The sequence below is a fragment of the Clavispora lusitaniae genome (genome assembly GCF_014636115.1).
Source record: "Clavispora lusitaniae strain FDAARGOS_655 chromosome Unknown tig00000003_pilon, whole genome shotgun sequence".
NCBI lineage: Eukaryota > Fungi > Ascomycota > Pichiomycetes > Serinales > Metschnikowiaceae > Clavispora > Clavispora lusitaniae.
In genome coordinates, this window is record NW_027093975.1 from 258,803 (window position 1) to 284,304 (window position 25,502).

Below are 25,502 nucleotides of genomic sequence, written 5' to 3' on the forward strand. Positions count from 1 at the left end.
CAGCTAACTCTAGTCATGTATCTCCTGCAGGATTTGCTGAGGAACACCTGACCCCATAATGGTTATGTGTGCCTACGTTTCTAGTGCACAAATAATCAATAAGTAAAATGTAAGAAATAAATTAGAAGAAAAGTAACGAATGAGAGGAAAAGAAGAGACGAGTGAACATTGACGTATCAGATTGCTTCAACCAAAAGAGGAAAGTCTTCGATACTAATACTTTGTAACTGGTGCATTAGACGCAAATTGTGCATGCATATCTAAGTGAAGTCTCGAACGGCGGGACCATCAAAAGGCGAGAGCTAGCTGAAAGAAGAAACTAAACAGAGATGGTACTGGGAATCCAAATTGACTATTGTGTAAAGTTACGAAAAACAAAAAGGCAGAAAGGATAGGAAAGCGATCTAATGTGATGTGTGACTTGTAAACGTAACGGAAACGATGTTGGAAAGACGGAAAATGTTCCTCTGCTATTTCAATGTGCAGCGGTTTTCAATGTATCTGAACAATACCACATACAATGCACCAACACCTTTTTCTTACTGTTGTCTTTCTTGGAACTCATAAATATGCCCGATATGCGTGACTACGATAGTACTCAATTATTACGTACATACAAAAGTTAAAAGCAAAAAAAGATGATTCAAGTACAAGTGTTGCTAAGGTGACATTGGACTTTCTTTTCTATGCGTAGCAGTTTTCTACTGTCTGTTTATTGCATTGTCCCGCTCGAACGGTTTGCATTGGGACAGTTTACGAAGCAGGTCTGAATTGCCTTGTTAAGCGCTCAAAATGCCACACGCTCGTAAATTTGATTCAAAATGAGAACCACCAAGGTTATACTTTAAATAAATGATGAAGAAAAAAAGCTGGGAAAAGAGAATAAAGGCAAGAAAAACTTTGAAGAAAAACAGAAATGCACAAAAATCACTGGTGAAAGGGCTTGCCCATGAAAAAGGGAGAAACGATAACTTGTCAATTATTTACATCTGGAAATTCAGGTCCATTGTGGGAAGAGATTTGTAATTGTAAAGGATCATGCATCATTGGTTAAGAAGATTGGTCTAACCCTTCTTGCACAGTTTTTTCGAAGTTTTGGTGATTGTTTCGTTTACTTTAGGTTTCCAAATAAATCATTGTTGATGCTATCTTCTATTTGTGTTGACAACGCTACATGAAGTTCTATGCTGATTTATCGCTTGTGGGATAAGGCTGGACAAAGTCGCTATTTTGTATAAATTTACACTTCATGGGGAAGGGTGCCTTACTTCAATGAAAAGTCTATCTTATTCTAGGGAGGGTGTATCATTCTGCAAGGGAAAGACTATCTCACTTCAAAGGCTAGACTTTACTTTGAGGTCGACAAAGACTATTCACAAGCTATGCCTTTGTTTGAATCGTCTCCCAGAAAGGACATGCTTAGCATACACCCAAGCGCAGGTGATTTCCACTTGAATGATTAGTCTCTTGGTACTTTCCAGAGCGGCGGTGTGTGAAAAGTTCCAGAACTCACAACTTAGGATAAAACGATCTCTTCGTGAAAATGAGGAAATGTCTAACATATCTCATACATGCGCCGATTGTAAGTTCCGATCCTCTAATTACTCTGATTATCACTGTGGGTGTCTGTCTATGATTTCCACGTCACTGTATGCCAGTAAGCACAGCCTGTGCTCTTCTGTTGTGTTATCCTTCATTATTGTCGGTTCATGAGAAGTGTTCCAGTTATGGCAATTTGACTTGCCCCGTTTAATGACAGTTAAAAAAAATATATTCATAATTCCATCGAAATCTTGGGCCGGTAGCTGGCTTCTGGAATACAGGGGAGAGTCGTCACAGAAGAACACTACTGGTTTGTACCCATCCTTGATGAAACGGCGGCATTTTACGCGTAAGTTATACTAATAGGTTACTTATCGCTCTCAGTATATTTGGAAAGACGAAGAAAGTAAATATATGGATTACAAGAATGTGCTTTCCGAAATGCCTCATCTTCCTAGACTACTAAAGGCGAAAGTACTACCCTTGGGGCCTGTGGTTGTGTGTACAACGCGAGCGCATTTAGTGATCACTTGTCTTCTAAACTTCAACCGGAAGTATGCCAGGAACACATTCACCCTCCGACGAGAGATTGGAATCCGCAAGAAAGCGGTTTGAAGAGAAGCAGAAAAAATTGAGGGAAAAAAGCGCCGAGGATGTGCTATCTTCCTTTTCTGGGCACCAGTCCATTCACCAACCTCAACCGTACATTTCTCCACCGCCCCAAACGAAGCATCAACTTACACCCGAAGACTTATTTGGACCTTCATCTGTGCCAGAACCCTTCTATGTTTCTCTGAATACTGGTGTACGGGATCTGGAATCGCCTTATGAACCTATAGTTGAAAATTCAGCACCGACCACAGCGTTATTTGATGTTGATCTGGAAGCACCATTGGCGACTCAAGATGTTCAAGATTCATTTTTTGCTTCGAGTGGCTATCCTAAAGCAGAATTGACCAATGATACTGACAATAATTCTGCTTCAGCAAATCCTGAGTTGGATAGAACTAAACGAATGTTACGACCAGAGAATATTTTTGATTTTTCTCTGGAGAATTTGCATGAAATCCCCTTGAATGACACAGAGGATTTGAATGAGCTTCCGCAGGATGAGCTTGTGATCCCAGCTTCTTTGTTGAAACCGGAATCCACGATAAACCTGGATAATAAAGAACCTCAAACTGAATCTTCTTTGTTCACAGATGTTACTGCAACCCAACAAGCAGATCCCTTCTGGGGAAATAGTGAAGATGATTTCTGGTCTTCCACGAACAATAAGTCCCTTAAGGGTGATGAAGTTCATGATATCACGAATGATTCCGCTCATATGACAGAAAAGGTTGAACCAGGAGAGGCAGTTGCTACGAAAGAAGCTCAAACTACTCAAGAACACAAAGAACAAGAAACAGAAGAACCACTAGAAGAATACGTGCGGCAAAGTACATTCGATGATTCTTTTTTTGCTTCTGAACCTGAACAAGTGGCAGAGCCTGAACAATATGAGATTGCGGATGAACCTGCGAATAATACGGGTGTATGGCCGACTGACAATGATGCAACAACTAAAGAACACGACGACTTCTTAAAATTGATCAACGATAGACCACAAAAGTCGAATCTGTCGCCAGATGAGAAAACTGATACTATTGACATCAAGTCTCAATCTACAATGAGAAATGAACCTATATCAGAAGTCTCAATTGATTCAGGAATTCCAGATGAATATGAGCAGTCGACGGAACAGTTTGGTCTTCATGAAGTTGAAAGTACCACAGCTGACACACCACAAAAGGATTCTAATGTGTCTCACTCTCAACTTGAGAAAGACTTAGCTGAAGCAAGAGCAGAATTAGAACGTCGACTCGATGCTTTCAAAGAGGAACGAACAGCACTCGAACATGCGATCAAGGACCAAAGCTCGACTATCGAGCAACTTAAGTCTAGGGGACAACACATGGACTCTCAGGAGAGCAATGCTGCTACTCAACATAAAGCTTTATTGGACGAGCAGAAGATGATAATAGATGAGCAGAAAGCTACTATTGGTGAGCAGAAAGCATCTCTTGATGAGCAAAATCTCTCTATTGAACATAAAGAAGTAATCATCAAGGAGCAAAAAGCTACTATTGATGAACAAAAGGCTACTATTGATGAGCAAAAAGTTACCATTGATGAGCAAAAGGCTACCATTGATGAACAAAAGGCTACCATTGATGAACAAAAGGCTACCATTGATGAACAAAAGGCTACCATTGATGAACAAAAGGCTACCATTGATGAACAAAAGGCTACCATTGATGAACAAAAGGCTACCATTGATGAACAAAAGGCTACCATTGATGAACAAAAGGCTACCATTGATGAACAAAAGGCTACCATTGATGAACAAAAGGCTACCATTGATGAACAAAAGGCTACCATTGATGAGCAAAAGGCTATTATTCAACAGCAGACGTCTGAGATTGAAGAGAAAAGGATCACTATTACTACTCAAGAATCCTCTATCGAGGAGCAGAGATTGATGATTGAAAGCTTAAAGAATGAAAATTCCAAGCTTAAGCTCGGACGTATGGATCTTAATCTTCGCATTGCTGACTTGGAAGAGGAATTAGCCGATCTCAAGACATTGAACAAGACTCTGATCGGTGGAAACCAGATTGAAGAAAACATTGTAGAATCGACGTCTCAAGTTGAAGATGCTGAATCGAAGAATTCTGCGGCTTCTGATGCATTTTTGGGAGAGGAAGACTCTTCTCAAGAACTCACTGGCATAGAAGACTTGAAGCAAGAGGAAGCATCGAAGTCTCCGGTGCCGCAAGAAAATGAGGCAGATGTCACTCGATCTATCAAAGTGGATGAAGAAAAGGAGAAGACAGAAGAACAGGAAAATGATATAACCTCTGAACTCAATGATAATGCCCTTATTGGCTCGGTTCAAGATGAAATCAAACCTTCAATAGCGGAGTCTGAGATGAAAGGCTCAGAACTAGCTGATGAAGTTTCAAACGTTCAGCCCTTTGGGAATAACGCTAGTCATAGTCCAGGTGATCATAGCGAAGTTGATTCGACCTTTAAAGGTGACGATGCTAACCCCTCCACTGACTCACAATTCGGTAGAAATGATGGTATCGAAGTACGTGATCAAGTCGAGTTGAAAGATAATGGTACCAGAGAAGGCTCGGAACAGAATCTTATCTCTGAAGATGTTGTGGTTGAAGAAGCGGCTGTTGAACAGCAAAAAAACCAAGGCACTCTCGATCTTTCGCAAGGCAATACAGATGCTAATGCTGAACAAGCAATCAATGAATCACCCTTAGAAGAACATGTCCTTGAGAAGAAGCCTCCTTCAGAAGAGCAAGCTCCTGAAAAGGAGTCTCTATCAGAAGAAGAAGTGTTTGAGAAACAATCAATTCCAGAAGAAGAATCTTCTGGACATAAGTCTGCAGAATTACTTGATGTTGCGGAATTGGGCGACCCTCTTGACGAATTTGAGTCTATGCTTCAATCCGCAGGAGTCGGCACTAGCCAGAGCAAGCCTATTTCTGCTTTGCAATCCAAAACTACTAGGGCTCTCAGTCCCCTGCAACTTTTTGGCGAGACAGCCAAACCTCTCGAGAAAGGAAACTCTTATGCGCTGCCCCTGCAACAAGTTCTTTCTCGAATTGATTCTACATCGGATTTCCGTGAACGGCTTATGGTTTGGAAAGGATGGCAGGTGGATATGATTAATTGGGATCATTCCAAAAACCCCAAATTTGTATTGTGAAATGACCTCACCAGGATCTACATAGTCAAAATATTGCATTCTTTCGCTTCTGATACTTTGTATTTCACAACCCGTATGACGACACTATTTACATGATGAGTAGTTAGAAGAGTCCTAACTTCCTATTACTTCACCCGACACAAAGCCATACCTCCAAGGTCTCTCTTAGCAGCTTCCTGGATTTCCACTACCTCCTTCTTCGAAGTCTTCACGAATACACATTCAGCTGGTTGTAAAGGCTTGATGAATCTGACAGGCAAGCCTGAAGCCAACGCCTTAACCTCTGTGCTTGTCAAGTTCACTCTTCTACCTGGTTTCAGAATCATCGAGAAATCCCTTATGATGGGGTTATTCTTTCTGTATTTCAACCCCAACCACAACCGGCGTGTGGAAATATTGTCTGGTGTCACCTCGACAGGTGTCTGGTCTGGACCAGAAGTAGAGCCCTTTTGAACAGAGGAAATGAAACCTTCCTTGTACAACCCTAAAGCGATCTGTAAATGCAAGCGAGAAAATGGAACAGAGGTTGTTGCAATATGCACATTGGTGCAATTTTTGATATGTGCACAAAGGTTAGCCAAATGGACCAACGACATGTTAATGGTGGTTCAAGTCTGTTGAATTTACAGATACCTTCGGCTTTTTTTTTCTCTCCAAAGAGTGTTGTGCACGTGATTTTGCACGTGCATCTCTGAGCGTCTGCAGACATGGCTCGATACAAGAGACCAACTTCTCCCAAATTTCAGCGAGCGATAAATATGTTCAGGTTAGTTGCCGGAAAAAGGCCTCCTGTTAGAACTGTCTTGCTGAGAGGGATCCCTTGTCCTTCTTTTGCAAAGGCTTTCTACTCCACACCGCAGAGAAAAATCAGGAAACCAGAAGAGGGCCCAAAAATCAGGTACTTGGTGCTTGTCGTTTTTGCTTCTTTTGGATTGTTACACTTCGTCACCACGCAAGTGGATAAAAAGGCACCCAAGAACTCTTTCACGGAGCGCGAGTTTGAGCAATATGAACGAGAGACCGGTTTGAGAAGAAGGCACAAATTGATAAATCACGAGAAGAATGACCAGTATGCCTTCTATGCTGTGCCATACGCCCATGATGTCAGTAAAGCTGTGCAACTTTTAACTAAAATGTTACCCAATGAAAAACAAGTTAAAGTCATTGATCCTAAGCAATTGATCGAGAAGGAACTCGAGGATGAGGGCAAGTATTCATATTTGTTACAAGACTTGTTAGCGTATAAAAAGCCTTTACCTCGTGGATTGATAACAGCATTGATGAAACAGGAGATTGAATTGTTTCTCAATACGACCAAGGGTCAATTTGACACCAACATTCTTTTGATGAACTACCCTCAGTCTACAGATGAAGCAATCAAATTTGAGAATGATGTATCCGAACTTAAAACATGCATCGTGTTAGAAGACGATTTCGCAAAATCGCTTCATGATGATTTGAGCGATGACGACGTACGGAAAGTTAACAATGTCGTTGGTTATTTCGATACTGTTGGCAAGGCTGAAAAAGTGAATTCCAAGGTTAAAGTTTTAAACTAGTACATATGGTTCCCCCTTGTAAATAGAAGCAAAATCTTTTAAGCCAAGTATTATCGGTAGTTTCGCGTCCCCCAGCACCTAAAGCAAATAAAACCTTATCTTTGTTCATGGGAGGAAAACACTACTAAACTAGACAAAAAAATCTTCTGGCACCTCGAAACGAATGCCAATGTTTTCTGCAAGCTTTTTGTCAGTATCCAGGAAATCGCCCTCTCTTCCAGCAGCATCGCCAACAAAGAAGCTATTATCCATATCAATCTCAATGTCATTTCCCAACGCGCTCTTCAAATATAGAATCAATTCGTCCCACATCCCAGTCTCTGGTTTTCTAATTTTCTGGTGCTTCTCCTCTGAGCTCGCAAATGGTCGCAGTTTCTTACCAGGAAGTTGAGTGGCAGCAAAGACCAAAAGTGGTATTTCGACTTGACTTTTTAACGAGGCAAATATCTGATTGATTTTGGACCTAAGAATCAAGTAAGATTTTGATGCGGTGGGGTCCTTTTGAAGAACGACAGTGCTTCCTTGATTTGTGAAAATAGCGATAATGTACTTTTCCTCCGCCTTCGCTTTGAGAGTTGGAACAACTCTATCACTCCACCATTGCCAATCATTGGCGCCCTTTCCAAACTTTAAACCAGATCGGGATTTTATTAGAGTGCTATCCATATCAAAGGCAGCAATTTTGATTTTTTTCGTTCCATCTGAAAGCTCTTTCTCGTAAAATTCCTTGAAAACAGGTGGAGGTGGAAGGTTAGTCACAAGATGCGATCCATGAACTCTCCAGTATGCAGCAAACTCGTTTTTGTTCAACGACGGGCTCTTGGAAGAGCTTTGGCTGGATTTAGGTTTTGAAACAGACGAACATAAGAGACTTGTGATATCATTAGCCATGACAAAGTCAGAGTATGCTGTGGAGGAAAGCGTCTGCATATGAAATCTACGATTTTAAGCTTGCACATTTGATGTGCACTCAAAATTCTGGGGACGGTTGCCAATAGAGAATCATGACTGAGAAAGTGTCCACAGACCAGTATGGGAGAAAAACCTGGAATGTCGACTTGTACGCAGAAGAGGCTAAAAACAAAAATAAGCGGAAAGAGCCTTCAAAGGAGAGTATATTGGCCGTGGAAGGGCTTAAAAGCGAAAGCTACAACGAACATAGAGCACAACTAATAGAAAGTTCTGTTCTGGCAGTTCAAAAGCACACTTTAATCAATGCTGAGGCGGACCCTACGGCAACTTATGGCAAAAATAAGAGATTTGGTTTTTTTTGTCCCATATGTGACTTGTCTTTCCGAGACACTTTAGCCTTGGTGGACCACATCAACTCTCCTCAGCATTCTAAAAGGGCAAAGGCTTTAGCTAGTGCGAGCGGCGCTTCTGATGAAAATGAAGACATAGGAGGGGTGAAACGTGCCAGTGCCCAAGAGGTTGCAGAGAAGATAGAAGAGCTTGTGAAGAAACTGATACGAGACAGATCGTCAGACAGGAACTTGGGTTCAATTCAAGAACGGATCCAAAAACGGCAAGAGTTTGAAGAAAACAAGCTTCGCAAGCGAAGAGAGAAAAAGTTAAGAAAAAGAGCTAACAAGGTTGAAATCTCTGACGAGGTTGGAAACAGCGAATTGCAAAACGCTATGGGTTTTCAAGGATTTGGCACTACGAAAGTATAAATGATAGACAAATAGGCTGACAGAAATACACGACTAATGAACAGAGCGGTTGGAGAAGTGCATTCGTGTAGCCGCATAAACGGCACATTGAAATATGAAGAAGATGATGAAGAAGAAGGTGAAGATGTCAATCCAATTATGACCCGAGCCTTCTAGTGTAGTACTACGTCTCTCGTGTGTAGAACCTAACATGCAAACCAGGATGGTACCATCTGCAGTCCTTCTCAAAGTTTTTGCAGGTTGCACACTAACCAATGAAAATTATGTAAAAGCGCTTTATATCAACGAAGCGGAATCAACCACCATTTTAGTTGAACGGGCCCACCACACCAATCAACCAGCATATATCCCTCATAATGGTCAAGTTCAACTTCAGTTTGCCTCTCAGCAGCTTGTTTAAGTTTAGAGCCGGCAAGTTCAACTACCCTCTTGAGCAGGAAATTAGAACAAAATTGGACTCCTTACCATCGGTCACCAAGATCTACAGTAACCCAGACGGAACCCCTAGAGTACCTTCTGATGCTGAATTCAAAACGATTGCCGAGTTACAAAACTTGTACTACCAAAGAAACCACTCCGAATGGAACTTTATACTCCCAGGAATTCCCAAGGAGCAGTTGGAGTTATTTAGAGACAACAGCCAGGACTTGAAGAACTTCCAATTTGTTACCAAGGATGCCGGCAAAATCATTGACAAGATCCCATACAAGGACGAAACTACCGGCGAACTAAAATGGAGAGTCGTGCGTGAGACTGAGAAAGCAGAGGGTTGGGAATTGCCTTACTACTACATTGTCTTGCCTGTGTTTATATACGTTCTTTACTCCAAGTACACCTCGCAAATGAGAAAGAGAGAAACTGACGGTCCAGAGTGGGCTGAAAAGGAGTTGAGATTGAGAGCTATGGAAGAGTACTTCCATGGTGACTCTGAGAAGGCCAAGGAGTTCTTGTCTAACGAGGGTAAATCCGAAAGAGAAATCAGAGACAGAGATGACTTGGTTGTCTCGAGAATTTTGGCAGGTGACTATGACAAGTTGGCCCAATTGAAGAAGAAGTTGCCAAAGGACTTGGTGCCAAAGCCTGAAGTCAACGACAAAATCAACATTTAAAGCATCTTTCTCGTTGAAAGTGCTTGCACTCACTTTGTAGCCCAATGCATCCTTTATAAGATAATTTATTCTTTCGTCAGCCAGTATACATCAACCATTTTCTGATATGATAGCAAAGCTTCTTACCTCTATTCTGCTCTACCATAATCTTGCAAAATCTTGCGAAATCTACCGAAGTCGTAGACAGCCCTAGTACGAAAGAAAGACATCATAGTAAGTTATGCTTCTGAGGAGTTATTCTATTGATTAATAGTACTTTACGGAACCATATACCCTTACTGGACGTACTAATGATACTCCATTAGCTGCGCAAATTCCCTAGACTTAACTGTTTACGGTGGGATTGATTCAACTGGATTCTAGTAAATACATTTGGCATTGTTATTGAAGCCTAATAATTTTATGTACATATAGCTTATTCCTTAACTTCTCCACACTCCTCAATAACAATGGCAGTCTTGGTCTGGCCACTGGAAGATCCCTGTGCCTCAATGTCCTTCACAACATCGAAACCTTCAATCACCTCACCAAAAACGACGTGAGCACCGTCCAACCATGGGCAAGGAACAGTGGTGATGAAGAACTGGGAGCCATTGGTGTTTGGGCCTGCGTTGGCCATGGACAACAAACCTGGCTTGGTGTGCTTCTTTTCAAAGTTCTCGTCAGGGAACTTGGCGCCGTAGATGGATTTTCCACCGTAGCCCTTTCCTGTTTCAAAATCACCACCTTGCAACATGAAGTTTGGGATCACTCTGTGGAAAATAGACTTGGCGTATCCGAACCCTTTTTCGCCAGTGCACAAGGCTCTAAAGTTTTCAGCGGTTTTAGGAACAACGTCGTCATATAACTCAAACTTGATTGGGTTTTGCTTCACACCATTGATCGATGGAGTGATGAAGACTTTAGTTCCCAAAGCTCTAGCGGAAGAGGAGAAAGATCTGGCGGCTCTGAACATTGTGTACCTTTTATATAAATGTGGAGAAATTGGGAAACGTTTTTTCTGGATTTATAACACTTCGGCACGTGCTACATACAGGACTACTTGCAAGGTGACTAGCAATGTAACTAACCAATTGTTCTGAATACATAAAAATCGCAACGAATCTACAAAAATAATTCGCTCTGCCGTGAACCACATTCAACCTACCATGGTCGCAATCTTAAATTTGTAGATTTTCTGATTCATTTCCGCAATGCGTATACTCTCTGCCCTCATACTATGATGCTATGGCCACCTCGCAATCTTGCACTAGCTCTCCTTGTTTCCTAGATCCTTATAACATGGCACTGATTTTCCTCTCTCTCTCTCTCTCTCTCTCTCTCTCTCTCTCTCTCTCTCTCTCTCTCTCTCTCTCTCACATTCTTCATTGTTTTTCTGGCAACTTGTATTTTTCATGCTTCAAAAGCTCAACAAGTCGATCTCACCACTAGTAACGTTTTTGTTGTTAGACACAGGCTGGCTTGTACTGTTAGAGGCAAAGCCACCAAAATCGTCGCTGGCTGTTTGAGCAGGTTTAGTTGCGGAGGGTGTGGTGGTGTTCTTCTTTGTTTTAGCGCTCGTAAATAAGGACGAGAATGCATCATTGGATGCTTTCGCAGGGCCAGAAGACACCCTGGTAGGCCCAAAAGTGTTCACAGCGGAAGGTGCATAGTTGGGTTGAGACAATGGAGTTGGCTGAGGTGCAGAGGGTTGCGAAACATAGAGATTGGCCAAGTTGTCTGTAAGCGAACCTGTGTTGGTAGACAGGGAAGGAGCAGTTTGGAAGTCGTCAAAATCGTCATCTTCGTCTTGAGCTTGGGCAGCAGAAGAAGAACCTGCAGTGCCATTGTCGAACACCAAGTCGCCCAATAAGTCCTCCTCTGGAGCTTTTGGTTGTGCTTTGTCCTTGGACAGAGTAGCATGAACTGCAGAAGAGCTTGTAGTTGGCTTGGAAGTATGAGAATTTCCTTCAACATTATACTCTTCAAAGGTTTCTGTTCCTGTAGCGCCATTATTGTACGCACTTGCCGGATCATCGTATCTGGCACCGAAAACCCCACCGTCGCCGTAGACTCTATTCGTAAAGTCGTCGTCTCCCCCAAATCCGCCGCTTGCGGCAATGGACGAAGCACCGCCATAAGCGGCAGAAGAAACGCCGCCAAACTTCTTTGAGTTTGCTCTGGCCTTTTTCCGCTCCAGTCTAATCATGGCATCATCGTTCAAAAATGCAACCAAGGTTTTCGACCGGTTTCTCACATTGATGCCTTGGTCCCTGCCTTTGGAGTCAATGTAGTGGAAAGACTTCAACATCTGTATCAATGAAATATTGGCACGAACATCATCAATGATTCTTTCCGATCCATTCTTCAACAAGTAATCCAATAATTGCAAAGACTTATAAATTTGTCTCCACTCATTCGCGGCCTTTTCGGTGAATCTCCTGAAAATGAAACTGAGAATCTCCTCACGCTCCCTGTAGTTATATGTTCCTGCGGCAATCTGTGCCATTAAAGAAGTTGGAGCGCCCCAAGGCTCATTGTTGGTAGCTTCTCGAACTTTTGCCTCCATCTCGGACAAGTTCATAGCAACTAAGTTGTTAGTAGCTGAGGGATACGGAATGTGGATGAAGTTGTAACTTCCCACGACTGGTGTTACTCCATGAATTGTTTAACTTCCTTTGGAGCTCGCCGTGTATGTTAATGACAAAGTGATTTTCAATCCGGGACATCCACCACTCACAACACAAATTAAAAGCCGAACATACCATTCTGCGCCTTGCGTACGTATGCTTTCACATCGTACAAAGAGATATTCTTTGATACATCTTTGAGGTAGTCCATTTTGTTTTTCTCTCGCTATCTCTGCGACTCCGAAAGTGTTAATAGGGAAATGGGGTTTGCGTTGAAGCCAACTAAATCATTACCGATTACGTCCTGCGCTTTGTGCAGTCCTCATATAGCCCGCACATGACTGTGCGTCTAGCAAAATTATGTGAGTCGTTATGCGTAAATTATAATACATATCTTATGCTACTTTCTGTACTTGGCCTTGATAGCTGCTGAGAGTTCCTTGAGTTCTTGTACTTTTTTCGGAAGTAGCGGTTTCGTAAATTTGGGTCCCGGCGAAGCAAAAGGTGTACTCTCCTCTAATATGCTACCATTGGCGAAGGAGCCAAAATAGGAATTGTCCCTGTGGGGAAGAGTAGTGTTGTTCTTGAAAAACGAGGTATTGAGGTTGATAACGCTGTTATTAAGAAAAGAACCGTTCGGTGTTTTGAAAACCGAATTGTTGAATGAAGCATTGGACAAGTCAATATGATCGGAGTTACCAGTAACAATATGCTTGGCCAAATATTTTCTCTTTTCTAACTCCCGACCTTTGCGAGCAAGCTCTTCTTCTTTAGTCTTTAAGTGGCTTGATATCGTTCGGGAAACCTCTGGTTGCACCGAAAGATCATTATCATCACCCATTCGTTCTCTCCTTAATTGAAGTTGTTTCATCCTGAACTTCCCCCCTCTAGTAGTCAACGTGGCCGTAAAGTTTTGACACAAACGTTGAAACCCAACATCCAAAGTCTCCGCAACATTCGTATTCACATTTGACATGTCACAAATGCAAATATTCTCGACAGAATTATCTGCGTCAGTGATTTCCTTCACCTTCAAGATTTCTTCAACTTTTTCCTTACGTAGATTGGACTTGCAAGTGTCCCAAAATAGAACTAGAAATTGCACCTTGAACAAACAGTATCTGTCGCAGATCTGGACAAGTTTTTGAAACGTTTTACTATCCCTGATCAACTTCTCTTCAGTAGATCGGTATGGTGCACTCGGAGTCACCATACCACATTCGAAAACAATTAAACAGACATTCCTGATTGAATTCTCTAGCAGACGTGGATTCTTAGGCAAACTTTCGAAATCCATTCCAAAATGTTCCGATTCAACACGGTTGGAATAGTGTGTCCTATCATCACTAAGTTTTAGAGAAAACTTGGTGTTCAACCACTTTGAGTAAGGAGAAGACCAATCCTCAACGATGAACAAACATTTAAGTATTTCTTTCTCCTTGTTAAAGTGATTCTCAAACCCATGGGAGAGTAAATCAACAAACTTTTTGACGTTCAAAGGTTGCCACAACTTCGATATTTTATTCTGCTTCTCTTGCATGTACTCAAAGCTGGTATTTTGAGAAAGCGATGGGCTAGAACGTTTTGTGAATGGCTGATTTATATCCGGGGTTAGGCTCCTTCTTTTGAGAGTTGGCCTGCTAAACTCAATAGATCGCAATTCTTGGAGCCTTCGTTTTTTTGCCTCTTTTCTAGCCATCTTCTCACTGAGCCTCTTTTGCCAATTGGAAAATGCATGCTTAAGCGTGATCCTCTTACAATACTCATCCGCAAGTATGGTAAGAGTAGACTGATGTGTGAGCTCAGACACAAAGGCAGAATATAACTCAGAAGTGAAAGATTCGATTATTTGATTTCTCTCTTCCAACCTGTTTCTATGCTTAATTAGACGACCTAATAATTTTGCAAGCTCTTCGTCTAGAACCGAATTCTCAATCTGCCCATAAATTTGCTCAGCTATTCCTTTGGTGTCTATCTTATTTGCTATGGTTTGGGCTGGCGGATTAGGATTGATCAGTAAGGTTGGACTATCTGTTAGTTTCATTATATTTTGCTTCGGTGGAGCAGCCAAACCAGTAAATTCATTTGTATTAGCGATTGAAGGTTTATGTTGTTCCTTCTTTGGATTCAGAAAAAAGGGTGTCTTGAGTGATCGGGACACACTAGGTGTAATCGTTGGACTGAAATTGTTTTGATCCATCAGGAAAGATTGAGACGGTTCCTCTTCTTTGCCCTTGCTCCTCAACGATTTATCGCTCATCTTCGGTGTCTGAAAACTGAGGTTTGATTTGTTCAGTCGAGTAGCTTCATTAGGATGTTCATTAGGTTTCAAGAGCATCGTCTTAGAGTCAGTAGAGCTGAATCCTAGAGAAGTATTCTGATTGCTCAAAAAGTCTGAAATGTTGAACGATGTACCGCTCTTTTGCTCGTTTGAAATGGACGGCTCTTTCAAAGTATTGGATATCGGTTGTTGTGAAAATCCTTCCTTTTGCCCAAACCCGAGAGATTTTCCATTTTCAAGCTGAACGGAAGATTGAAGATTATTAGCTGCAAATGCGGATGTGACTGAGTGCCCTGTGAGTGGCCCATTTGCGTTAGATGGCACAAAAGATGAAACTTGGCTTTTGATTGAAGAGGGTTTGCGTGAATTGCTTTGCAAAACTTCCAATCCAGGAGCATTCTTTAAATTAAGGTTCTCATTAGACTTGCCAGAGTTAATGAAGCTCTTGAGGGTACCTCTCATCTTGTAGTTGAGCTGGTTTGAGAATGCCTGAGACAACTTTGGCTTATCGTTCAAACTACTGAGCTTGTATTTGGACTCCAACTTCTCTTTGTTGAAAAGATCAACGAGCACTGTTCCATTGTCGTTAATAATGTCCACCTCATAATATGAGACAAAACTTATTAGTTGATCAATAGTGTCAAAACCGAGCATTTTTTGAAGAGCAGTAGCAATCATGGGTTTTCCCTTCGTGTGATATGAACGTGACATGGATTTCAACGCATAAAATCTGATTTCATTGAAGTGTGTCTCCAATAAGCAGGCTAAAAGAAAGGACGTTTCCTCGCTGAAGGCGAGTCTAAAAACTTCCACAAATAAATCCATTGGTCCAATTGTGTTCGTATATCCTCTTTCAACCACATTCTTTTGTGCCATTAAATACCGAAACCGAAGAGCAAGTTGCACATGGTGATCTCTGAAAATGTGATCTGGAAGACCTTGTATCTCCCTTTCTAGCTCTGGGTCACGAAAGTGACTTATCAAATGATAAGCTCTAAATTCTGCCTCGTTGGGACATTGTCCTCCATTATTCCTCACATCCTGGTAGATCTCTGTCAACGTTTGTAATGCTTTATTGAATTGTTCTAACTCCTGTTGTTGAGAGTACTCAACATCGCTTCCAGCCATAACGTGTAAAGACACTAAATGAATTCTAACAATTCTCTCATTGCAATCAATGGCTTCCAGTCCGTAAAAATTCTGATAAATAAAATCTTGTCTGATCGAGCGAGTTCTATCCCAGATAAAGGAGTGCGCTTCAGGAAGTTGGTCCACAAAGTTGTCCACAATGTAATCTAAAGTTTTCATTAGAACATGGGGAGGCCTCACATCTGAGGGCATTGGTGGAGGCTGACCAGCGGCAGGTCTAGAAAAAGCCTTTACTGCTCTCTCACGAGATATTTTGTTCGTTTTAGGGTCTTTTTCTAGCGTTTTTACATTGTTTTCCAATGCTCTTCTTGTCCGTTCAAAAACTGGGCACATGTCCAAGCACGTACCCTGGAAATAGATGGCATCATTCAAATCCTTTCTGGTGTTTTCAGCATCAACTAACCCTAGTTCTTCCATTTTTTTTCTCTCCACCTCTCTCATTTTTTGGAACTCCTCATAGATGCCTTGGTAGTCTGATCCGTTATTTTTGGCCTCAATATCGGTCATCTTAGCTTGATTCTCAAAGTCCCATGGGTCCTGATGAAAAGGCGGCGTAACCAATAGTCGAGGTTGGCTCAACATATAACGTGGCGTTGCCCTGGATTTCTTTTTTTGCTGGCTCTTCATGAAACCCAACTTACTCGGGTCTTCGAAAACAGCACCAACTTGTGCGACTTCATTGGTAGTAAAATTTTGTGAAGGGCCATCTACAACTGCTGAAACAGCCCCTCTTGATAAAGGTGAGTCTAGGAAATTCGTACCTGTTTGGGTCTCTTGAGTTTGTGTCTTTTGTCGCCTGTTGTTGGGCGCTTTTTGAGAGGATCCTCTGCCTTTCGCATGGAAATTTTGCGATGTGTTGCCATTGTTTCCTTGCTTGCCAGCAGAGTTTGTAGATGTGCCACTCTTTGGACGAGAGCCTGTGCTTGTTCCGTTCTGATTATTTCGTGAAAGCATTTTTTTTCGACCACCTCGTCTTGATTCATTGGAGTTTCCGTTATTCTGGTTCGCGGACCGATTCATCCTTTGGCTTGAACCAGCCGCCAACATGGTATTTGATTTCGGGCTCCTGACTCAGAAGTGTGGGACTCACACTTTTTTTATTTATGTCGCGCCGATGGGTGACTCGAATGGGGTTCACGAATGCGTTTACTAGCACTAGTTAGCTTTGGAGTATATTGACGCTCACCAGTATGCACACTCTTCAACAATTAATACATGGGTTTAGCTAATTGTACATTCAATATCACAGTTCTACGGATATTCTAGTGATACATATGACCATGAATCCTTGAAGGAGTTCTCTACTTAGAAGATGGTCAGGAACTGCGTGCAAAAACAAGTTTTGGTCATAGACTTCCTGCAAAAAACGTTCGACTATGTCCTCGTCTCTCAATTGAACCACAAGTATGGCAATTGTATCGTCTGACATCATAGCTTTGAGTGAAGCAACAAAATGCGGTATTAGGTACTCATTGTAAATTGTATCTGTGGCAATAATAATGTCTGGTGTGTTTCTGCCTGTGATCAGTGCAAAGTTGGCGGTTCCAATGTCTCTTCTCTCCCAGTCAAATTCAATGAAGTCAATCTTACTCCACTCTATATCCTCGGTTCGTTTCGGTTGCCCACCATCTGCCTTGTCTGTTGTGGCACTAGTATATCGAAGGCTGACTACATTTTCAGCGAAATTGCCCTTCAATAGTTTGAGAATATGTCTTTGGTCAGACGCTACGTAGTGGCCAACTTTTGGTCCCACCACCGATGCAAGTACACCTCCAACACCAGCACCTAGTTCAAGCACCAGTAGTTTCGACGAGGGTTCAAAAACTTGACTGAATGGGCACTTAGAATCTGCCAATATCCAGTCAGCCATATAGATGGCGCTCTGCCAGCATATGAATCCTGTACTCGATGTCTCTTTTCCTGAAGATAAACCAGAAAGCGATTGCGATATTGTTAGATCGATGTTGGATTTAGGAAGAGTAACTTGCAATAAGTCTCTTGACTTGTCGACATAACCTAAATGCTGCTTTTCTGGAGGTGCGTGATCTACGTACAAGTCGTAGAGAAACTCGTAAAGATCTTCCTCGTTGATTTGACGAAGACCTGAAAGTAAGGAAGAAAAGCTCATGGAAATTAAAAAGATTGCGCGATGCTCACATACATTCAATTTTGTGGAGTAGATGTTTGACCACCATGACTCTTGGTAATATACAGTTTACATACATTATCGATTTTATCGTTTTATCCACACCTAAATGACATTCTTGGCTTTCAAGATTTCAGCAATCAAAATACCGGCACCAGCAGCACCGATAATGGTATTATGAGACAAAACCACCATCTTGAAGTCCAAAACTGGATCTTCTCTGACTCTGCCAACAGACACAGCGTATCCAGCATCTCTGTCTCTGTCCAATCTTGGCTGAGGTCTGTCATTCTCTTCCAAAACATGGATTGTTTGCTTTGGTGCAGATGGGCAACCCAACTTGGTAGCATCACAAACGTAGTCTCTCATAGTTTGCTTTATTTGTTCCACAGATGGAGCAGGTCTGTTGGCAAATCTAAAAGAAATACATTCGGTGTGGCCGTCACTGACAGCAACACGGTTGCATTGGGCAGAGACCTTCATTTGCTCGTAAGGCAAAGGAACAAACTCTGTTCCTTCTTTATTGGTGCCACCCAAGATCTTCCTTGTTTCCCATTCCATTTTCTCCTCTTCACCCGAAATGAAGGGTACAATATTATCCAAAACATCAATGCCAGACACACCCGGGGAGAAGCCAGCTCCTGAAATAGCTTGTAAAGTGGTTGTGGTCAAGGCATCAATAGGACCATATGCGTCAACCAAAGGTTTGAGGGGTGCCACTAAACCTGCGGTGGAGCAGTTAGAGATGCAAACGATGACGCCTGGCTTAGGTTTACCAGCAGCCTTGGCCTCTTGCACTTTCTTTTCGACCACAGACAAGTGCTCTGGGTTGACAATCGGAACGACCAATGGAACATCGGCCTCTCTTCTGTAGTTTTTGGCATTGGAAATGACAACTTTGCCGGCCTCTTTGAAAGCCTTTTCAATGTCTCCTGCCACATCAGCATCTAAGCCAGAGAATACCACATCACATTCAGCAAAATTTCCTTCTGGTTTACATTCCTCCACTAGGATAGACTTTGCGCTTTCAGGCAACAAGTCCGTTTGCTTCCAAGTCACTGCATCTTTGTAAGCCTTACCAGCAGAACGAGACGAAGCTCCTAAAGCATGGATCTCAAATTCTGGATGGTTCGATAATAATAGGATGAATCTTTGGCCCACCGATCCGGTTGCGCCTAAAACACCAGCTTTTTTTAATGCCATATTTTCTTGGTGAAGTATTGAAAAGAAGTGGTTAATAAGCAGATCGGGCTGGGAATCACAAGCTTATATGCTGGACTCGTTGGCGGAAAAATTACCTTGACTCATTTTCTCATGCATACACTGCTGATGTCATATGGTCAGCACCAGACTGGTACATAAGAAGAAAAGCACCATCTAAGAAAATTAGAGAATAAGACGTGGATAGCATATTTAGATTCGATATTTGGCAAGTTGCGAGTTTTCTTTTCTTCGCATGTGTGTTATTGTTCATTCACATCGGCTACGACATAAGCTTTTCTCATAATACACGTAAGTATTGCGGTAAAGTCACTAAGGTGTACTACTCAAGTTATAAATGTTGTAATTGCCGCCAAGACGCTTGAGCCGAGAAAGAGACACCGACTATTGTTGAATATACCTGAAAACCACTTTACATTTGTATTCCTCTGAAGGTACAATGTCTATAGCAAACACTCTCACATTATTTCATGATGCCAGCGTAATTGTTCTGTCCATAACTACATCCGTAGACCCACTTCCCGATCATTTCGGAAAATGTATGTGATGTCGTGGCAAATGTCGAACAAGGCGGTCATGGCATGGCTCTACACATAAAAGACATTAAAGATCGTATGGGATTTGCCTCATTAGGTTTTGCCCCTTCTGTCTTCCACTTTGGTCATGCCTCTTTGGGATTAATTCTTGCTCTTTGTGGTGGTCGTCTCTATTCCATGCATGATTTTAATAAAGGGCACCTTCCGTTATGAGACTTGGTTGTCATGGAGAGGTGAAACCATGGTGTGCAGATAATTCCTGACGCGACTCTTCTCTTCTGTTCATCTCCATATCCAAACCAAAGTATAACCATCGATGGTCAACATAGACTTTGAGAAAATCTACTTAAACCAGTCCAGAGTCAATGGGCGTATGCGTATTGCAGACTCGGGACTTGGATGGAAGGCAAGCAGCAACGGGGACTCAACCTCCAATGCTCCATTTTTGTTACCGTCGGAGGAAATCTTGGCCACCCACTGGTCAAGAGGATCTCGTGGCTATGAGTTGAGAGTTCAAACGAAGAACCAAGGCGTTGTGATGCTCGATGGTTTTGACGCCGAAGATTTTGCGAAAATGAAGCAAGAATTGCAGAGAAACTTTCATTTAACTTTGGAACACAAGGAGCACTCGTTGCGAGGATGGAATTGGGGCAAAGCAGACTTGGCAAGAAACGAGTTGGTTTTCCAGATCCACAACAAACCAGACTTTGAGATCCCTTACTCGGAAATAGCAAACTCGAACTTGACTGGTAAGAACGAAGTTGCTATCGAGATGAATTTGACCAACGAGGACAAAGCGGGTGATGAATTAGTAGAGATGAGATTTTACATCCCAGGTACTGTTGAAAATGAAACAAAGAAAACGGTTAAGAACGAAGATGGAAGTGAGAAAGTGGAGGAAGAGACTGAGGAAGTTAATGCAGCAGCTGTTTTCTACGATCAACTCAAGGACAAAGCTGATATTGGCCAGGTTGCCGGCGAAGCTATTGTTTCCTTCAGCGATGTTTTGTTCTTAACGCCAAGAGGACGTTACGATATCGACATGTATCCTACTTCATTGAGATTGCGTGGTAAAACTTACGATTATAAGATTCAGTACAAACAAATTGAGAGAATTTTCTCATTACCAAAGCCGGATGACGTACATCACTTGATCGTGTTGCAGATTGATCCTCCATTGAGACAAGGTCAAACCAGGTATCCCTTCTTGGTTTTGCAATTTTCCAGGGAGGAAGAAACAGAATTAGAGTTGAATTTGGCTGACGATGTATACGATAGCAAGTACAAGGACAGATTGAAGAAAACATACGATTCACAAACTCACATCGTGATGTCTCAGTGTTTGAAAGGTTTGACTGAGCGCCGTCTCATTGTTCCTGGTTCGTTCCAGTCCAGATTCTTACAAGCTGGTGTCTCCTGTTCCTTGAAGGCATCAGAGGGTTATTTGTATCCTTTGGATAGATGCTTTTTGTTTGTCACCAAACCAACTGTTTACATTCCGTACAGTGAAGTCAGCACTGTAACGATGTCACGTACATCTACCGGTGTTTCTGCATCCCGAACCTTTGACTTGGAAGTAAATTTGAGAGGCGGTAACCAGTCTCATGTTTTTGCTAACATTGACAAGGAAGAACAGGAAACTATCGAAAGATACTGTCAAGAAAAGGGATTAAGAATTAAGAATGAGGAGAAAATTGCTAAAGCAATGTTGGCAAAAGCCATGACAGGCGACGATGACGATGACGATGATGCTGATGTGGATATGGGAAGTGCTGGAGAAGAAGAGAGCGATGATGATGACTTTGGTTCTGGCTCAGAGTCTGATGTTGCGGAAGAATTTGACTCTAATGCGTCTGCATCCGACTCCGATGAGGAGATGGCTTCTGGAGGCGAAGACGCCAAGCAGCCTCCAAAGAAAAAGGCTAAAAACTAAGTTTAAAGCTGACGGTTGGATATCTTTGTACAATAGAAATATTTCTTTCACAATTGCTGTGGCTGTGCCGTATTATAATATCCTGTAATTCTAATCGATGATGCTCGTTATGTGATCAAAGCTTTGTTTTCATTTCCATGGAAGACGCATGCACAATGAACAATTTTCTTTTTTTTTTTTGTGTATTTCAACACACATAGGTGGATGCAAACGAGAATGCATGGAGAGCCTTGCCTTTGAAGAATCTAATATTTCCTATTTTGCACTCAAGGCCAAAAGATAACAAAGTAGAGTAAGAGCTTGAGAGAGATTGCGAGTGTACTCGTAACTTCATCTACGTATCATTTTTTGATTCATTCTTGTAGTATCATCTCAAAACAAAAAATTGCCTATATCTCTACCATTTGTAAGATGCTAGATTCCTGGAAGCCTATCTCTAAGCCTTCGCTTCGACTGGAATTGTTCAAAGGATTACACATGATCATATTGTGTCCGGCAAGCAAAAAATGAACCGCAACCCCTTAATATTTTTTACAATAATTGATTGTAGATATCACGGGTGCAATTCTCTGTCTTTGTTTAAATGTCGGATTTCGTCTCCTTTTGTAAGTTCCATTGTCGAAACATTCTTTCGAACCTCTAGTGTGCGATAATTATGAGCCCTTATGGACACTAAAGGCCCTGAGAGGGTCATGTGCATGAATATGTGCAGCTCTTCCCGTTTGGGGAATGTCGACAGTAATACTTGTGAATGCTGATAACATAGGAACGACATGGGATATTAACCACACCCTCGGTATTTATTGAACGGTACTTCTGCTAGATTTTAAATATGCTTAATATTTTAAATTAACGACTTAGCTTGCACTATCCTGCAATACCAATATCTTAGTCGACCACGTCTTAGCTTTGTTTCGGTTTCGAAAGCATTCGATACAGCTGCTATTGGATATAATATTATAAGAAGATCAGAGGATAACTCCATTCCACATATTCGTCTGCCTAAAGAAAAAAAAATTGTATCCATATTAATGTCGACCACTGGAAACAACCTGAAGAGTTTTGAAGTTCCTCTTCGCTCCGAGGCTCGAACTAACGCAACAAAAACGCAATTTTTGCATAACGAAGAGTCCACTCCAGTCATACATGAAGAAACGGAAGATGACTGCTCCTTTAATTATAACAACTACCTCGCTAGCAGCTCACCAAGAGATTCCATTTTTTCTATTTCTTCTTCTGCCTGTGGCTCATCCCAGCAATCACAAGAAGATCATTCTTCACATTATGGACACCACTCTAAGAGATCAGTGAATGATGCAGATTTAGAGGACTTTGAAGGTGTTCAAATTTGCACGATTACTGACATTATTGTGATTTCTAAAGTACATCTTCAAAATGATGCAAAGCCGTTCTACGTCACTCTATAGCCGGAGTTTACAAAATCTTGACATAGGTTGTCTGAAGGCGGATTCACAATCTTATACGAGGTGAAAAAACGGTTCCGCCTTGTCCGTTCGCAAGCTCACTTTCATTAATTATTTTGCAACGCACACATTTTAATTTCTTCCGTTCTATTGAATCGACAGATTATGTTGATCATTATTCCCGTATATTGTTTTCGTTTTGTAATTTATAAACCTGCTTGTGTTTCTTCTTGTTCTTGTAGTGCAGTATTATAGTCTCCAAAATTTACACAGCTATTTTATAGAATGTGTCAATATGCATGTTGGGTGTCCTACATGTGGGGTGAAATTTTGTTCTGAATTTCTGTACAGGGATGTCATATCAAGCCAAAAAATGCAAAATGAAGTTTAAAATATCCAAAGCAAAGAAGTTAAATTGGGACTAACATTAGGAAGGCGGAAGAACCTATACGTTATCTTTGCCGCATTTAAGTGTCATCTCTTACTATTGTCAGCGAACTTTCCCCTTGGATTCTAAAAAGAAAAGAACGTGCGTGCATATTATGGAGTGATGTATCACTCGACTTGGGTATGCTTCTCCTCGCAGGACTTAAGATTATATAAGTGAAAGTTGATTGAAGTCTCGATAATTGCGCTGTCCTTTCTCTACTCGTCAACTATATTTTAATTCCTGCAAGTATGGCTGTTCCGTTGGGACAGGTTATCTACTCGGCAGTCAAGCCCATCTTCAAAATCTACTTCATCATTGGGATTGGATTTTTCCTTGCCCGAAAAAACATCCTTACTGTCTCCACATGCAGAGATATATCAGATGCCATCGTGACAGCTATTATGCCATGTTTGATCTTTGACAATATCGTAACTAATATCGAGAGTTCAGACATCAAAAACATTGGCGTTATCTTTTTCTTGGGAACACTTCTATATCTTGTCGGCTCAGGACTAGCCCTATTGATATACTACACTTGCAAATCTCCCAAAGCGTGGTTTGGGGGTCTCATTTCTGTGGGTCTTTTCCCCAATATTTCAGATCTTCCTATTGCCTACTTACAAACAATGTCGAACTCCGGTAGTATTTTCACCCTGGCTGAAGGAGCCAAAGGTGTCGCCTATGTCTGTATCTTCTTGGCGTCTCAAGTGTTCTATCAATTCAGTTTGGGTTTGTATAAGTTGGTGAAATACGACTTTCGAGATCAGCTTGAAAACCACGAAGATGCAGAGTCTCAGGTTCATTCATCCTCGAAAAAAGACGCGACTACTAAAGATAGTGGTGATGATGTCACGAGCGATGAAAAGTCAGCGACCAATAGCACGTCCCCAAGATACGAAGGGAATTCCAGACCAGCATCCCACACTACATCTGAGTCGTCTGAAAGCGACAAACGTATTGAGGAAAATGGCTCTTTAGAAGATAACAGTGTGTACCCTACTCGGGTACAGTCTGCACCTATAGAAGATGATGTGTCCAGCTTGAGCTCTTCTGCCATTTCGCGGTCTATCACTCTGACATCTGAAGGCGAACAACAACTTCAAAGAAGGGGGACCACGGGCTCAGTTAATACAAACTATTATTCCTTGAATCCAATCACGTCACGAAGTATTGACCTCCGGAAGATGAAATCGCAAGATATGCAAGATGTTATCAACGAATACTCCGAGTTTGATCGACTTAAAAGTGACGAAGTCAAGAGAGTTGTATCACTAACCAGTGATTTGGGAGTTGAAGAGGTAAAAAAGGATGATACTGAGAAGCCTGTCACATTCTGGGAAAAATTCAAAAGGGGGACAATATCAATGCTCATAAATTTTAGAGCTCCAAACTCTTTATCTTTAATTATTTCCATCATCATTGCGATGTCTCCACCATTAAAGGCGTTATTCGTCAAGACCAGCTTCTACATGCCTCATGCACCTGATTTGAATCCTCCGCTTTCCTTTATCATGGATTTAACTAGTTATGTTGGTGCAGCTTCAGTCCCATTAGGATTGTTACTTTTGGGTGCAACTATCGCACGTTTGAAAGTTAATGCCATTATCCCAGGTTTCTGGAAGACTGTCGTGGCAATTACCGCAGCAAGATTGATTATCATGCCCATTTTTGGCGTTGGCTTAACAACCGGTATTAATAACGGAGGATGGTTCCTGAATGACAAGGTATTGCGGTTTGTGAGTGTGTTGGAGTTTGGGCTTCCCAATGCAACTGCATTGGTTTATTTTACTGCATTTTACACCGATCCACAGGCTGAGGATCATTTGCAAATGGACTGCTTGGCCCTTTGTTTAATTGCTCAGTACTCCATTTTATTCATAACCTTGCCATTTTTGGTTACTTTCTCTCTAAAAGTTTCTTTGGGTTTATAGTGAAAAGTATACATAGCCAGTATCAATACGCATATTTTTCTTTTTTCTACTGCGTGTCGCTTCAAGAATTCCGCACAGCAAGGGAATGTTCACCAGACCTGTATGCAACCCTGGGGCTATGATTGCTTTAGTGACTCGCAAGACATAATTCATTTATCATCCACGTCAACTCTTGACTTTAACATTTTCTCAA

General features: G+C 41.7%; 14 protein-coding genes across 14 annotated transcripts; 7 read left to right on the forward strand and 7 right to left on the reverse strand. All coding sequences in view use genetic code 12, as the record gives it.

Annotated features, from left to right (window-relative positions):
* Positions 1-2,098: 2,098 nt before the first annotated feature.
* FOB63_000133 (uncharacterized protein) lies at positions 2,099-5,308 on the forward strand (the record flags this gene model as incomplete). Its single annotated transcript, XM_066102153.1, has 2 exons — positions 2,099-3,703; positions 3,872-5,308. 2 exons carry the CDS (start codon positions 2,099-2,101, stop codon positions 5,306-5,308), a joined length of 3,042 nt encoding a protein of 1,013 aa, XP_065958517.1.
* Positions 5,309-5,433: 125 nt separating this feature from the next.
* MRPS8 (mitochondrial 37S ribosomal protein MRPS8) lies at positions 5,434-5,904 on the reverse strand (the record flags this gene model as incomplete). Its single annotated transcript, XM_002618920.1, has 1 exon — positions 5,434-5,904. One exon carries the CDS (start codon positions 5,902-5,904, stop codon positions 5,434-5,436), a length of 471 nt encoding a protein of 156 aa, XP_002618966.1.
* Positions 5,905-6,015: 111 nt separating this feature from the next.
* On the forward strand, positions 6,016-6,867 carry FOB63_000135 (uncharacterized protein; the record flags this gene model as incomplete). The annotated part of the gene is made up of 1 exon (XM_002618921.2): positions 6,016-6,867. The coding sequence occupies one exon, from the start codon at positions 6,016-6,018 to the stop codon at positions 6,865-6,867; it is 852 nt and encodes a 283-aa protein (XP_002618967.1).
* Positions 6,868-6,996: 129 nt separating this feature from the next.
* Positions 6,997-7,797, reverse strand: FOB63_000136 (polynucleotide 3'-phosphatase; the record flags this gene model as incomplete). The annotated part of the gene is made up of 1 exon (XM_002618922.2): positions 6,997-7,797. The coding sequence occupies one exon, from the start codon at positions 7,795-7,797 to the stop codon at positions 6,997-6,999; it is 801 nt and encodes a 266-aa protein (XP_002618968.2).
* A 74-nt stretch (positions 7,798-7,871) lies between these two features.
* Positions 7,872-8,540, forward strand: FOB63_000137 (U4/U6-U5 snRNP complex subunit; the record flags this gene model as incomplete). The annotated part of the gene is made up of 1 exon (XM_002618923.2): positions 7,872-8,540. One exon carries the CDS (start codon positions 7,872-7,874, stop codon positions 8,538-8,540), a length of 669 nt encoding a protein of 222 aa, XP_002618969.1.
* A 356-nt stretch (positions 8,541-8,896) lies between these two features.
* On the forward strand, positions 8,897-9,649 carry FOB63_000138 (uncharacterized protein; the record flags this gene model as incomplete). The annotated part of the gene is made up of 1 exon (XM_002618924.2): positions 8,897-9,649. The coding sequence occupies one exon, from the start codon at positions 8,897-8,899 to the stop codon at positions 9,647-9,649; it is 753 nt and encodes a 250-aa protein (XP_002618970.1).
* Positions 9,650-10,064: 415 nt separating this feature from the next.
* On the reverse strand, positions 10,065-10,604 carry CPR3 (peptidylprolyl isomerase; the record flags this gene model as incomplete). Its single annotated transcript, XM_002618925.2, has 1 exon — positions 10,065-10,604. The coding sequence occupies one exon, from the start codon at positions 10,602-10,604 to the stop codon at positions 10,065-10,067; it is 540 nt and encodes a 179-aa protein (XP_002618971.1).
* Positions 10,605-11,048: 444 nt separating this feature from the next.
* On the reverse strand, positions 11,049-12,469 carry ENT3 (Ent3p; the record flags this gene model as incomplete). The annotated part of the gene is made up of 2 exons (XM_002618929.2): positions 11,049-12,217; positions 12,394-12,469. 2 exons carry the CDS (start codon positions 12,467-12,469, stop codon positions 11,049-11,051), a joined length of 1,245 nt encoding a protein of 414 aa, XP_002618975.2.
* Positions 12,470-12,658: 189 nt separating this feature from the next.
* On the reverse strand, positions 12,659-16,735 carry SAC3 (Sac3p; the record flags this gene model as incomplete). Its single annotated transcript, XM_002618930.2, has 1 exon — positions 12,659-16,735. The coding sequence occupies one exon, from the start codon at positions 16,733-16,735 to the stop codon at positions 12,659-12,661; it is 4,077 nt and encodes a 1,358-aa protein (XP_002618976.2).
* Positions 16,736-16,931: 196 nt separating this feature from the next.
* Positions 16,932-17,816, reverse strand: FOB63_000142 (S-adenosylmethionine-dependent methyltransferase; the record flags this gene model as incomplete). The annotated part of the gene is made up of 1 exon (XM_002618931.2): positions 16,932-17,816. The coding sequence occupies one exon, from the start codon at positions 17,814-17,816 to the stop codon at positions 16,932-16,934; it is 885 nt and encodes a 294-aa protein (XP_002618977.2).
* Positions 17,817-17,939: 123 nt separating this feature from the next.
* HOM2 (aspartate-semialdehyde dehydrogenase) lies at positions 17,940-19,037 on the reverse strand (the record flags this gene model as incomplete). The annotated part of the gene is made up of 1 exon (XM_002618932.1): positions 17,940-19,037. One exon carries the CDS (start codon positions 19,035-19,037, stop codon positions 17,940-17,942), a length of 1,098 nt encoding a protein of 365 aa, XP_002618978.1.
* Positions 19,038-19,907: 870 nt separating this feature from the next.
* Positions 19,908-21,524, forward strand: POB3 (FACT complex subunit; the record flags this gene model as incomplete). Its single annotated transcript, XM_002618933.2, has 1 exon — positions 19,908-21,524. One exon carries the CDS (start codon positions 19,908-19,910, stop codon positions 21,522-21,524), a length of 1,617 nt encoding a protein of 538 aa, XP_002618979.2.
* Positions 21,525-22,555: 1,031 nt separating this feature from the next.
* Positions 22,556-22,951, forward strand: FOB63_000145 (uncharacterized protein; the record flags this gene model as incomplete). Its single annotated transcript, XM_066102165.1, has 1 exon — positions 22,556-22,951. The coding sequence occupies one exon, from the start codon at positions 22,556-22,558 to the stop codon at positions 22,949-22,951; it is 396 nt and encodes a 131-aa protein (XP_065958518.1).
* A 675-nt stretch (positions 22,952-23,626) lies between these two features.
* On the forward strand, positions 23,627-25,309 carry ECM3 (putative ATPase; the record flags this gene model as incomplete). The annotated part of the gene is made up of 1 exon (XM_002618934.2): positions 23,627-25,309. The coding sequence occupies one exon, from the start codon at positions 23,627-23,629 to the stop codon at positions 25,307-25,309; it is 1,683 nt and encodes a 560-aa protein (XP_002618980.2).
* Positions 25,310-25,502: the final 193 nt, after the last annotated feature.